General features: G+C 54.0%; 1 protein-coding gene across 1 annotated transcript; it reads left to right on the top strand.

Moving 5' to 3' along the window:
* The first annotated feature begins 3,406 nt into the window (after positions 1 to 3,406).
* Socs1 (suppressor of cytokine signaling 1) lies at positions 3,407 to 5,138 on the top strand. Its single transcript, XM_075942035.1, has 2 exons — positions 3,407 to 3,531; positions 4,040 to 5,138. The coding sequence occupies exon 2, from the start codon at positions 4,090 to 4,092 to the stop codon at positions 4,726 to 4,728; it is 639 nt and encodes a 212-aa protein (XP_075798150.1). The 5' UTR covers positions 3,407 to 3,531; positions 4,040 to 4,089; the 3' UTR covers positions 4,729 to 5,138.
* The last annotated feature ends 8,480 nt before the right edge of the window (positions 5,139 to 13,618 follow it).

The raw sequence follows: 13,618 nt of genomic DNA, 5'->3' as shown, positions 1-13,618 counted from the left end.
ATTGTGTCTCAAGCAATACCAATATGGTTATTTGTGGGTACATGCCACCCTGTCAAGACGCAAGACGTGGGGGGGGGGGTAGGAATCAGCCACATCATTGGCTGAAAGTTCAAGACTTTCAGTCCCTACCACGGCTGGCTAGTGGCCCTAGTGGACCTGAGATGCTGTTAGTCAGTCTTTTCTGTCTGCTTCATCTTACCCCACAACCATCCAATCCCCCCCATATGGGGACTATGTACCCACACCCCACCCCCTGTCAAGAGTTGGGCAAAGAGCACTTTCAAAAGCCCTTTCAAAATCACACACACTGACCAGGGACAGCGTTTCCCAGCGATAGCGTTTCCCAGCATTGGAAAGAGAAACCAAAGGTTTGGTTTCTCCTCTCCACCCCTCCCCCTCTCCCCACTGCTAGAGAAAGCTGGCCTACAGGCCAGATTGTGTCCCACCTCTTGTATCCCAACCCAAATTGCAGGTTTATGACCACAGCACACAGGGGATCTACATCTCTCGTCCCAATTTCTGTAGTACGGGAGGCTGAACCTAAACTAAGGTCATACCTATGCTCTACCAACAATTCCATCCCTAGCCTACTGTGTTCCCTTGCCCTGGGAGTATAGAGCAGGCAAAGTCAGAGGGAAGACAAACGTGTCACACAGTATGAACATAAAGATTGAGTTCATAGACCAGAGTAGCATAGACTGGACACATAACCTCAAATAGCGCAAAAATCTGTCTATGTTGTAAATGGAGCACTCTGCTCTGGGCCCCAGGACGGGAAGCTATGTTGTTCAGCACATTTCTCTTTCCCTCCGGCATCTGGATTTGGTTTCGTTTTGATTTGAACTCACAACTTTTTAGAAACTGAAACCAAGCTGTCTGCAAAAGGCTGAGGAAACTGCATCCAGTGACTACCCTGACTCACATTGGACTTTGCGACCATGCCAGGGTACAAGGGAAACTGAGACTCAGCTCATTTGCCAGACCCTGGAGTCTCCCTCTTGTTTAGGGATGCAACGAGACAATGACTGAATCCCTCAGCTTCTTCGTTAGCAGACAAACCAGCATGGACATCGGGAGTGTGGCAGTCTGCAGTGCAGTGAACGGAGCAAAGGCTTTGGGGTCAGAACCTCGGCTGTGCAGTGTCTAGGCCATGAACACATGGCTTATTGCCTACCGCTGTAGAGACTGCACCACTGGGCCCAGGAATTAAGATAGGGAAGTGCTAAGCATGTAGTCAGCCTAAGCCAATAGGTCACAGCAAAGGAAGTGGAAGTATGGTCCCTGAGGAGAAGCAAGCCAGGGCAGGGGTGAGGTGATAAGCCCTCTGACTGAGGGAATGAGGGTAGCTCTCATGAGCAGTTGCTGGAGTTGCCAATGTGAGTGGGGGTGGTAAGAGGCCTAAGGCCATCTGCTATTTATAGGGTTCCTTCTGCACAGGCCTGCCAAGGAGACTGGAGGAATCATCCCAGTCTTGCCACCCTCTGGCAGGCCCACCCACCTCGGCTCCAGCCCTCCTGCTGCCAAGAGACTCCCCACTCCCCCTTCAACTTTGCCTGCTCTAGTCTGTACTTCCTGGGCTGAGGTTTCCAAAAGGAGCACAGTAGGCTGGGAATGGAATTCCATTGGTAGAGAATTTGCCTATGACCTTAGGTTTAACTTCCAGAACTACAGAGAGAAGAATAATAACTGGGGCAGATGATGTCGACCAGTGGGCAGAGTGCTTGTCCAGCATGCACAAGGTCCTGCCTTCAGTTCCCAAGACCTGGAGCTAGAGCTAGAGGATCAGAAGTTCAAGGCCAACCTTGACCACATAGCAAGTTTGAGGCTAGCCTGGGCTACATGAGACACTCTATCAAAGATAGGAACACAAAGGACAAGGCCATGAGCCTGTCCTAACACACCTAACACACCTCCTGAAGGCACTCTCAGAGCGGAGAGAGGCAGTGCAATGCCCAGCACAGCAGCAGAGGGTATGTCTAGAAGATGCTGAATGGAGGAGAACCTGGGACCTAAGACCAGCCTTTACCCACTATGTTACCTATGTTACCCCATCACCTACCAAGGGTGTGGGCCAACCACAGCTGCCCCAGCACAGCCCAGCACTGCTCAGCATTTTCTTTCCTATCCCTCCATAGATGTTTCACCAGTGACACCACCAGCCCCAGTCACACAGCTTCAAGGAGCTCAAGACAAGGACACTTAGCTGTGCTTAGGATGAAATGTGGTGCTCTGGGCTCAACCTGGGGAAACTGAGGGAGACCCAGAAGACCTGGCCCCAGAGCGGCAGACCAGCAGACTAGCAGATATCCGAGAGAAGCCTGTAGAGGGCAGTGTACGACACAGAGAAGTTTGCACGCGAACCTCTTCATCCGCCTTCATTCATAAACATCACCACCAGCCAGGCACCTACTCATGGCCTTCCAGGACAAACTGAATCACGAAACCACACAGTGTCCTAATGATAGGTCTGACTGCCTCGATCCCAAGGTGTACACGGAGCACGGGAGCCCTTGTGCAGGCATGCTTGCTAGCGTCTTAAGAGCGTTCTGTAAGGCTGAGGCGAGAGGGTGGGGAGGCAGAGTTTTGGGGTTACAGCTGAAAAAGCCTTATTTTTTCCCTACTGGGTTCGTATGGAGGTGCCTAGCCATTGTGAATCACAGCCCCGACCCGGGCCTCAGTTTCCCCAGCTGCCCACGTAGTGGGAGTGCAGGGAGTGTGAGTCCAGGCCGCTGGGGACCCAGCCCAACCCCACCCGGTTTCCGAGGAACTCGGCCGGGAGCGGGGGCGCCCCTCCCGCACCGCCTTAGGCTTCCTTTGAAGCCGCTGCGGTCAGGCCACCGCTTCCTGGGAAGCCCAAGCCAAGGCCAGGCTGGGTGGCCGACGGGAGGGGCCTGAGAGTCGGGCTCCGAGGCTCCAGGGGAGGGCGGTGGCCCCGCCGGGCTCCAGGACTGGCTCCCGGGCTCCAAGACAGGCCGAAATTGCCAAGGCTTTCGGGTCCTGGGCCGTAAGGACCCTGGAAGGGAGGAGCTTCTTAGGGGGGCGCAGGCTCCAGGCGAAGCGAAGCCCAGACCAGAAGGTCGCAGACACCGGGAGGAGAGGAGGCGTGTTAACGCCGCAAGAGCATCCCACCCGGCCGGCTGCAGGGATGTGGGGGCGAAGGTGGCCAGAGCAAAAGAGCGGGCACCAGGTCTTAAGGTGGCTATTCCAGACACAGACCAGAAGATTCGGGGCGGAGCCAGAACCCCAGGACGCAGAGGTCCCCAGTCAGGGCAGGTGCGAGGCAAGACCCAGCTAGGGAACAGACTACAGGGAGAGCCGCCGGAGAAGAGAGAGGACTCGCTGGAAAGAGAAACCGAAAGCGGCGGTGGGTGGGACCTGTGGGTGGGGCCTCCCTAGTTTAAGAGCCTGATGCAGGGGCGGGCAGCAGCAGAGAGAGCTGCGGCCGTGGCAGCTGCAGGGCTCCAGGCCCCGGAGCATGCGCGACAGCCGCCCCGGATCCCTCAGCCGCGGCGCCCCGCGTCCCGCCGCCAGGTGAGCCGGGGCAGCGGCGGAGGAGGAGGCGGGCGGGGATGGGAGGAAGGGGAACAGAGCCCCGCAAGACTGGCTTCGTAGACTGCGTGGTGGGGTCGTGGATGCCTCGTCTCTGGCGCCCGCCCGCCCCACCGGCTCGTCCAGGCGGACCCCCGCGCGCGCGGGGTGCCGGCAGCGCCGCCTCTTCGGCCCTGAGCCCAGATCGCCCGCCCGGGTTCCAGTCCCTGGCGTGGCCAGCAGGCGGCAGCCGCTGGGCGGCGAGCCACCAACGGGGACGGCCGGGAGTCGGGCCCCTCTCCACGCCCCCTTCTCCACGCGCGCGGGGAGGTCGGGCTCCACCGCCAGCCTGGAAGGGTTCCACGTACGGGAACGGCCTACTTCGCAGATGAGCCCACCGAGGCTCACAGCCTCCGGGCGGATTCTGCGCTCCGCCCTCGGTCCTTGGGGTCCGCTGGCCGGCCAGCGCCATCCGGACGCCCGGCTCACTGCCTCTGTCTCCCCCCATCAGCGCAGCCCCGGACGCTATGGCCCACCCCTCCGGCTGGCCCCTCGTGTAGGATGGTGGCACGTAACCAGGTGGCAGCAGACAATGCGATCTCCCCGGCAGCAGAGTCCCGACGGCGGCCAGAGCCCTCCTCATCCTCATCTTCATCCTCGCCGGCGGCCCCCGCACGTCCGCGGCCCTGCCCTGCGGTCCCGGCCCCGGCCCCTGGCGACACTCACTTTCGCACGTTCCGCTCCCACTCCGACTACAGACGAATTACGCGGACCAGCGCGCTCCTGGACGCTTGTGGCTTCTATTGGGGACCCCTGAGTGTGCACGGGGCGCACGAACGGCTGCGTGCCGAGCCCGTGGGCACCTTCCTGGTGCGCGACAGTCGCCAACGGAACTGCTTCTTCGCGCTCAGCGTGAAGATGGCTTCTGGCCCCATGAGCATCCGCGTGCACTTCCAGGCCGGTCGCTTCCACCTGGACGGCAGCCGCGAGACCTTCGACTGCCTCTTCGAGCTGCTGGAGCACTACGTGGCGGCGCCGGGCCGCATGTTGGGGGCCCCGTTGCGCCAGCGTCGCGTGCGGCCGCTGCAGGAGCTGTGTCGCCAGCGCATCGTGGCCGCCGTGGGCCGCGAGAACCTGGCGCGCATCCCTCTTAACCCGGTACTCCGCGACTACCTGAGTTCCTTCCCCTTCCAGATCTGACCGGCCGCTGCCGTGCCCGCAGCATTAAGTGGGGACGCCTTATTATTTCTTATTATTAATTATTATTATTTTCCTGGAACCACGTGGGAGCCCTCCCCGCCTGGATCGGAGGGAGTGGGTGTGGAGGGCGAGGTGCCTCTGGCTTCTGGCCGGAGACCCCATCCCGCCTCTCGGGGGGCTTCCCCTCCTGGTGCTCCCTCCGGGTCCCCTGGTTGTAGCAGCTTGTGTCTGGGGCCAGGACCTGAACTCCACTCCTACCTCTCCATGTTTACATATTCCCAGTATCTTTGCACAAACCAGGGGTGGGGGAGGGTCTCTGGCTTCATTTTTCTGCTGTGCAGAATACCCTATTTTATATTTTTACAGTCAGTTTAGGTAATAAACTTTATTATGAAAGTTTTTTTTTTAAAGAAAAAAAAAATTTCTGGAGCGTATGTTTTGGCCAAACGTCCTGGGTTGGGGACAGGGGTATGCAGATTGACTTTCTTGAAGTGGTTGGGGATTTGGGCAGCGGACACAGCTCCACCCACAGCACTGGGGACCAAACTGCCAGGCTACTTTTGGTTTGTGTTTGGAAAGATGGCGGCTCCAGCCTGAGCTCTCCTGGTTATCCGTGCCTGGTCTCTGCCACCCCGGCTTGAGCGAATCCAACAGCCCCTGACACTTAGTATTGCCTTGTTCCCAGTTTACAGAGAAAGCCGAGTGACAAGTCATTGTGTCAGACCTCTCCTGGTGGAGGTGGGCCCTTTTGGCTGCCCACCCAGCATCATTTGAAAAGGATGACAGAGAGGAAACTTCTTTGCTCCTCTGACCACAACTACTTCCAGGAAGAGGGTGGGGCAGAGCGGCCAGGGCTCACCGAGTTTTTGGAAGGAGTGGCGAGTTCTGCAGTCAGAGGGGATGATGAGCCGAGCTGGCTTGGCTGTTGCTTCCCACCCTGCTCTGCCTTGTGTACTTTTTTGGAGCCAGAAAGCTGCTTTGCGGTCTGTGGTGGCAGGGGCCCTGGTGCTGCTGGTGGCTGGGGCAATTCCCTTTGCCTCTCTGAAAGGCCCAGCTCTGTGAGACACTGGTGGCAGGCGTCCAGGTGGAAGGGCTGTTTCAGGACACTTGTGGGGCACCAGAAAGGACCCAGGACCCCTGGCTTTGAGACAGGTGGTCTGGATAGGAACTGGTGGGTACTGAGTCACAGCATGTCCCACTTCATTTTCGGGAGTTGTCATGACTCCTGCAGCCTGAGACGTGCTTCTAGTGGCTTTCCTAGTGTTCAGTGAGAGGAATCAGCTGCTCTGGGCACACTGGCCTGGCCCAGACTTGCTCTGTGGTTTTAAAGGGCCACATCCTCCAGGACAGGGTGGCCAGTCCTTCAGGGAGGTGGGGTGGGAGGATGGAGGCCATATTTGGTTTGTCCTCTGTTTCTTTTTTTTAGCCCCAATGCTGCTGTCTGAGTTATGGAGGTCCTACCCTTGCAGGGCAGAGACCGGGTGGCAATGCTAGTGACATCTTGCAGACCCCCTAGATAGAGGTGTGGGGGGTGGTAGCTGCGAATGCCCTGCTTAATACTCAGCCCGGCCTGGGAGTCAAGCTCCTACTCCGGGGAAATAGGCCAGCAGGCAAAGAGGAGCTCCCACACTGGCAAGGACCAGTTGGCCTTCACCTGGGCCTTTTTTTTTTATTGATAAAAGAAGAATAAAGAAAAAAAAAACAAATTTCCACCTCCTCCCAGCCTCCCCTTTCCCTCCCCCTCCTCCCACTCTTCTCCCCCTCCTCCCACCCCTCTCCCCTTCCCCCCACTCCTCTCCCCCTCCCTCTCCAGTCCAAAGAGCAGTCAGGGTTCCCTGCCCTGTGGTAAGTCCTAGGTCCTCCCCCCTCCGTCCATATCTAGGAAGGTGAACATCCAAACTGGCTAGGCTCCCACCAAGCCAGCAGATTGCATAGGATCAAAACTGCGTGCCATTGTCCTTGGCGTCTCATCAGCCCTCATTGTTCGTCATGTTCAGAGAGTCCAGTTTTATCCCATGCTTTTTTGGTAATAGTCCAGCTGGCCTTGGTGAGCTCCCAGTAGATCAGCTCCACTGTCTCAGTGGGTGGGTGCACCCCTCGTGGTCCCGACTTCTTTGCTCATGTTCTCCCTCCTTCTGCTCCTCATTGGGACCTTGGGAGCTCAGTCCATTGCTCCAGTGTGGGTCTCTGTCTCTATCTCCATCCATCGCCAGATGAAAGTTCTAGGATGATATGAAAGATATTCGTCAGTATTGCGCTAGGATAGGGTCATTTCAGGTTCTCTATCCTCAGCTGCCCAAGGAACTAACTGGGGACCTCAGCTTGGGCACCTGGGAGCCCCTCTAGGGTCAATTCTCCTGCCCACCCTAAAGTGGGTCCCTTAACTAAGAATTGTGGTTCCGTGCTCCCCTATCCAACCTTCCTTTATCCCGATCCTCCTGTTTCCCCAAGTCCCCCCTCCTTCCTTTCTACCTTTTCTCTCCCCATCTCCCCTTACCCCCATCCCACCCCACCAGCCTGGGCCTTTTGATTGGTACTGTGGTACTGTTGGCATCCTGATTTTACAGGCAGGGACCAGGCCCTCCTTCAAGCATAAGTTGAAGGCAGGTAATTTTACAGCATACCAGGGGGATTTCCTGGTCTGAAAAACGTTGACAAGTTCTGTGTTCATCACAGAAGTCTAAATCACAGACCCATTGCTTTGTGAAAGCCTGAGGCAGAACGGCTAGGAATAAAGACTGCCATCCCTCACACTCCCCAGAGCTGGCCCCTTCTTCCCTTTATGAGTCATTTGAAAAAAAAAATCCATCTTGACATACGGAAGGTGACCTAAAAGCCCCTGGGAGCTGCACTCCAGTGTCTGTGTGTCTGTCGCGCTGTGGCTTCCCTGGGGTGCAGGTTCTCTATCTGGCCCTCAAACCTCAGCCTCATGATTCAGCAGTGCTTACGTCAGTGCAGAAGAATGAAAAGAGAGGAGGGAGCAAGCAGGGGGCCAGGTGGAGTGTGGGGCTGGTAAATGGGGAAAGGAGCAGGGCTGATGGCGCACACACACGCACGCACACATACACACAGGTGTGAGGCCAGCCTAGAAGCCAATACAGCTCCAAAGTGGCAGCCAGGCCTTGGACAGTATGACTGTCCTGTTCTCAGTAAAATGAGTTCCCTTCCTTCCTTTGTTCTTTTCTTTCCCTTTGTTTTTTTGGAGACAGGGTTTCCTGTGTGTAGCTCTAGCTGCCTGGAACTCACTCTGTAGATGAGGGTGGTCTCGAACTAGAAACGCCTGCCTCTGCTTCTGTACTTCCTGAGTTCACCTCCACCCAGCAGTTGAGTTGGGGAGGGAAAGAAGAGGGAGAAAACCTGTGAAAATGCATTCCTGGGCTTCCCCTCATCCTGTGAGCTCTCTTTGACCTTAGGAGTTGGTCATGAAATGGACAGCTGTGCCTCTTCTTTGGAGTGTCCACTTAGCACAGAACCATGGTATGTAGTAGGTACCTAATCTCTGCACAGTGAAGGATGTTTGGAGGTCCAGATGACAAACACTATGGTGGAGTCTGGGAAGACTGAGAGTTCAAGGTCAGCCTGGGCTATATAGTGAAGAATAATGAACACATTTCACACATTTCAAATGCTCTTCTAACCCCCAAGGATGCAGAATTGAAGGGAAGAAGGTTCTGGGCTCTGTTCTCAGTACCACATACATATAAAGGAATGGTACTCCAAAAAGGGGCAGGGCTTAGAGGAAAACTAGCAGTGGCTGGTGGTGGTGGCACTGGAAGATGTCAGGAAGGTCATCCAAGAGTCCTTGGAATAACACCTGACCAGGAAAGAGATGAACTGACCAAGAAAGATGGGGAAAAGGCTTAACGGGTAAGTACAAAGGCTCCACCCACAGCAGAGCCTGCTTCTGCTCACCACATATTGCCCCAGAGGGGAAGGCTAGATTGTGCTGTGTAGGACCCCATCCATCTCAATTTTAGGGAAGCCCATTGGGAACCAGGAAGGTGGGTGGGCCGACAGGTAGTTTTGACCTGGCCACTTGCATAGCTGCTCTGCACCTCTGGGCAGCAGCTGGCCAGGCCTCCCACAGACATCACCCGGAAGTGCCTAGAGTAACAGGGGGTTCTCACTCAGCCTGTTTCTGGGGGAGCCTCAAGGTTCCTCTGAGGAGTACTATTTTCACCAAAGCAAAATCACACAGGGATAGCGGTGCCTAGCGTGGCACCTTGAACTTGGAATTGGGACCTAAGCCACAACCCTTATGGGAACCGTGGGTCCCAGGCCCACAAGTAACGGGGATGTTGGTGCATTTCCACCTGTCTTGCCCTTGCACAAGGTATGGACCAGCAGCTCTGCCTGTTATGCCAGTCCCCACAGGCTTGAGGACCCAAGGCCTTCAGGGGGGCCTTGCCTAGCTTTGGCCCAGTACTCACCAGCTTCTGCTTCCTGGATGTTATGCTTTTTGTGGTAGTTTGTAAGGTGTAGTTGGTAGGTGCCGGCCATGGTAGATGGCTAGGTAAAGCATTGGTCCAGGCAAATCCTGTTTCAGCCAGCGGTGCTCAGGCTGCCACAGACTTGATAACATCACTGCACTTACTGGGCTACACTGAGCTTTGCTTGGCTCTGCTCGGCTCCCTTCATCAGTGGTCCCTTGTGGAGGGAATGGGAGCCTGTGTCTTCAGCCTGCCTGAGTCTCGAGGTCATGCCAGGTCACCCCCTGTCCACAGCTCCTTTTAGAATATTTATTTTTAATTGTGTGCATGCATGTGCATGTAATTTGTCTGCAGAGTGGCAGTGTCCTTGAGGTCAAAGGTGGTATCAGATCCCCTGGAGTTAGATTACAGAATGACTGTAAGCCACTTGATGTGGGTACTGGGAATTGAACTCAGGTTGTCCTAGGTTTTTTTCTGTTGTTGTAATAAAACATTGACCAAAAGCAACTTGGAGAAGGAAAGGGTTTATTTCATCTCTCAGGTCATAACACACCATCGAATGAAGTCAGGCTATAAAGAATTTGGAGGGAGAAAATTAAGCAGAAGTCAGGAGTTTGCCCATAAGTATAACTCAGGACTGCCTGTCCAGGAGTTGGCATAGCCCACAATGGGCAGGGCCCTTCCACATCAATCATCAATCAAGAAAATGCCCACACAGCTACATCCACAGGCTGATCTGATGGAGGCCATTCTTCAAGTAAGGTTCCTACTTCCCAAGTGACTCTGTGTCAAGTTGATAAAAACTGACAAGCACATGGGACATCTCCCCACTCCCTAACCCTTTTTGTTTGTTGGTTGGTTGGTTTTTGTTTTTCGAGACAGGGTTTCTTTGTAGCCTTGGCTGTCCTAGAACTTGCTCTACAGACCAGGCTGGACTCAAACTCAAGAGATCCACTTGCCTCTGCCTCCCAAGTGCTGAGATTAAAGGCGTGCACCACCACCACCTAGGCCTTAACCCTCTTTTTAAAGACTGGGCCTCCTAGGTCTCCACTTTAGTTCTAAGTTAGCCTGGAACTCACTTGCAGCTTAAGTTGTCATTACCCACTCAGTCCTCCCACCTCAGCCTTTGAGAGCTAGAATTACGGCTTTGGACCACCGTGCCCTGCTCACCTATCTTGTTCAGTCCTCAGAGATTCAACAGTGTCCCCAGCTCAATCTAGGCCCTACTGACTCTTACCTCCCTATAGCAGGCTTTCTTGTACCAGCAATCAGCAACCAAATCAAGACATGGAGACTTCTTATCAATTATGAATGCTTGACCTTATCTTATGCTAGCTCTTATAACTGTTTAAGCTGTTTCTCATCATCTGTTTTGCCTTGAGGCTTTTTTTTTAAGATTTATTTATTTATTATGTATACAACATTCTGCCTCCATGTATGCCCACACACCAGAGGAGGGCGCCAGATCTCACTACAGATGGTTGTGAACCACCATGTGGTTGCTGGGAATTGAACTCAGGACCTCTGGAAGAGCAGACAGCGCTCTTAACCACTGAGCCATCTCTCCAGCCCCCTGCCTTGAGGCTTTTTACCTTTCTTTCATTGTATATGTCCTCCTTTCCTGCTTCCTCGGTGTCTGGCTGGCTGACCCTGTGTCTCCCTCTCTTTGGCTCTCATTCTTTTCCTCATTCTCTCTCTCCAGCCTAGATTCCTCCTCCTACTTATTCTGTCTGCCAGCCCTGCCTCTCCCTCTACTGCCTGGCTATTGGCAGTTCAGCTTTTTATTAGACCAATCAGGTGCCTTTGGCAGACAAGGTAAAACAGCAACACCAGCTTTACATAATTGCATAACTAAACAGATGCAGCATAAACAAACAAATGTAACGCATCTTTACGGACACCTCCGCCCACCATGTAACTCAGGGTCTCAAGCCTGTCTCCTCACCTGCAAATGCTGTAAGCTACTAGCCTTCCAGACCATGTCAAATAAAAAGACACCTGAAAGTGTTGGACAAGAGTCTTGTGAAGTAGCCAAGGACGACCTTGAACTCATGATCCTCCTTCCCCAACCCCTTGGGTTCTGAGATACCAGTGTGTGCCACCACACCTGGCCTTTCCTGCTTTAGATTAGCCACCATTTGTTGTTACCTGCCAGCTGTTAGGCTTGACCCAGCTTCCATTATGAAGGAAAAGGCTGAGGAATGCCCCGTTTTGGTGGGTAGACAGCGGGCTGGGTTTTGGGCCTAGCTGAAGATCATTATCCTAGTCACTGTAGGTGACAGGGCTGAAGGTTTATACCAGGGATGTTCACAGGCCAGCCAAAGCTCAGAGACCCCACTTTCCTTGCCTGACCTTTCCCATCGTGCAGGCCCAGAAAGCCAAAGCAGGCTGGTGACAGGGAGAGCTGCCAGATCAGAATGGACCCTGAGGCTGGAAAGGACCCATAGGTGCCAATGAGGGTGAGCCAGAATCCAGGAAGCGTGAGACAGACAGTTGATTCCCTATGAGGGTGGAGCCTGGAAGGTGACAGGAAAAGTTGGCCCTACCCAGGAACCTGCAGGGACGTGTGGGTGAACCAAATACTCCCTCCCACAGTTAGGTGCAGCAAGGAGGGAGGGCCAGATGACCAGGATGAAGGAGAGGAGGGGGTGGGGTCTGGGTGACTCAGCCTTGAAAGGCCCCTACCCAATGACACTCCTCTCTAGGAGACAGCATAGAGGTACAGAGCCAGGATCCAGACTTTGGACTTGGCTTTGAGATCTGGCTCTGCCAACTGACAGGCTGTGGTGGCCTCATTCATAAAACCAGGATCAGGTTTGATTAGCATATTGCCTCTGCCCTGGCTTACAGAGGTCACAGGCATTGAGCAATGAAAAGCAAACTCCTCGATGCCCCAAATCTAGGCGCTCTAATAACCATTGTGCCTCATGCCAGCTGCCCTGACATCAATTGAACCAGCAAACCCATCCTGGTCCTATCCTGGCCTCCTTGCTTGCTGGTAGGCGTAGCGACAACCAGCTCAGTCTTGTCACATAGCATTGTTTTAAGTCATCCGAGCATAGTGTCCCACAACACCCTCAGAAGAGCAGTGTGGAACAGATCTAATCATCAGAGCTCGGACCTCAAAGAGCTAGATAAGCGCCCAATGTCACAGCCCAGGTTTGGTCTAACTCCAAAGCCTTGCTTTTCTCCCATTCCTTCATGTTAAGGTCTAAGCTAATCGTGCATCCAGGGCTCTACTTGTATTATTTGGCAATATCTATCCAAGTCCCAGTCATTCTCTTACTCAGCTGTGTGAGTGTATGTATGTGCATGTGTGTGTATGTGTGCACACTTGCCTGCATGCAGATGTGCATCAGGTGTCTTCCTCAATCACTCTCCCACAGTCTCTCACGGAACTTGGAACTCACTGTTCCCACTAGACGTCTGACTGGCCATTGAGGCCCAGAGATCCACCTGCCTCTTTCCTCCAGTTCTGGTGTTACAGATGGGTGCTAGGAATTCAAACTCGGGTCTTTTTGTTTGCATAGCAAGTACTTTGCCCACTGAGCCATTCCTAGCCCAATCAGGTTACTGTTGTCTTAAGGTAATTTTATATCAAGGGAACTGGATCATGGCCTGTGTGCAAGGCCAGAGTCACTAGTGGGAAGTGTTGTAAATTCTGCTGAGATAGTTGGCTCTGCTGTCTGTGTGAGACATGGAGTGAATGCTGCCAGCCATTTCCTTGGCCTGCCTGGCATTCCACAGACAAGAGTGCTGAAGCCGTGAGAGGCTGAGGACCCTACATGCTTCACAGCAAAGAAGCAAGACGCATGCTAACAAGTGTCAGACTGTAGGATTGTCTGTTTTGGTTTTGAGATGTGGTCTCAAGCAACACAGACAGGCCTTGAAATTACTCCAGAGCTCAGGCTGTGCTGAAGTCCTGGTCCTTCTGCCTCTATTTCCGAGCGCTGGGTTTACAAGCATAGCCCTCCGCGTCCACCCAGAGAAGTGTTTAAGACACAACTGACTCACTGCCCGAGTTGAGCAGAAAACCTCCAGTGAAAATAGGAAATGGGGCTGCAGCGCTGGCTTAGTGGGGAAAGTGCTTGCTGAGCAAGCACGAGGATCTGAGTTTGGATCTCCAGCATCCACACACTGTCATGTGGATCCCAGGGGCTCCCAGGGGCTCACTAGTCAGCCAGTCTAGTCAGTGAGCTGCAGGCTCAAGGACAGACCCTGTCTCAAAAACTGAGAGTGACCGAAGAAGACATCTGATGTTGACCTCTGGCTTCTGCATTGGTGTACACACACACACACAGAGAGAGAGAGAGAGAGAAAGAGAGAGAGAGAGAGAGAGAGAGAGAGAGAGAGAGAGAGAGAGAAATGCAGATACACACAGAAAGAGAGAGAGAGGAGAATAGGAAGTTTGAGGGTTCCTGAAGTAGGATGAGAGGCATGTAAACATCCTACCTTAAGAT

This window comes from Microtus pennsylvanicus, chromosome 11 (assembly GCF_037038515.1).
Source record: "Microtus pennsylvanicus isolate mMicPen1 chromosome 11, mMicPen1.hap1, whole genome shotgun sequence".
NCBI classification, from domain to species: Eukaryota; Metazoa; Chordata; class Mammalia; order Rodentia; family Cricetidae; genus Microtus; species Microtus pennsylvanicus.
This window is presented reverse-complemented; position numbering and strand designations above follow the sequence as displayed.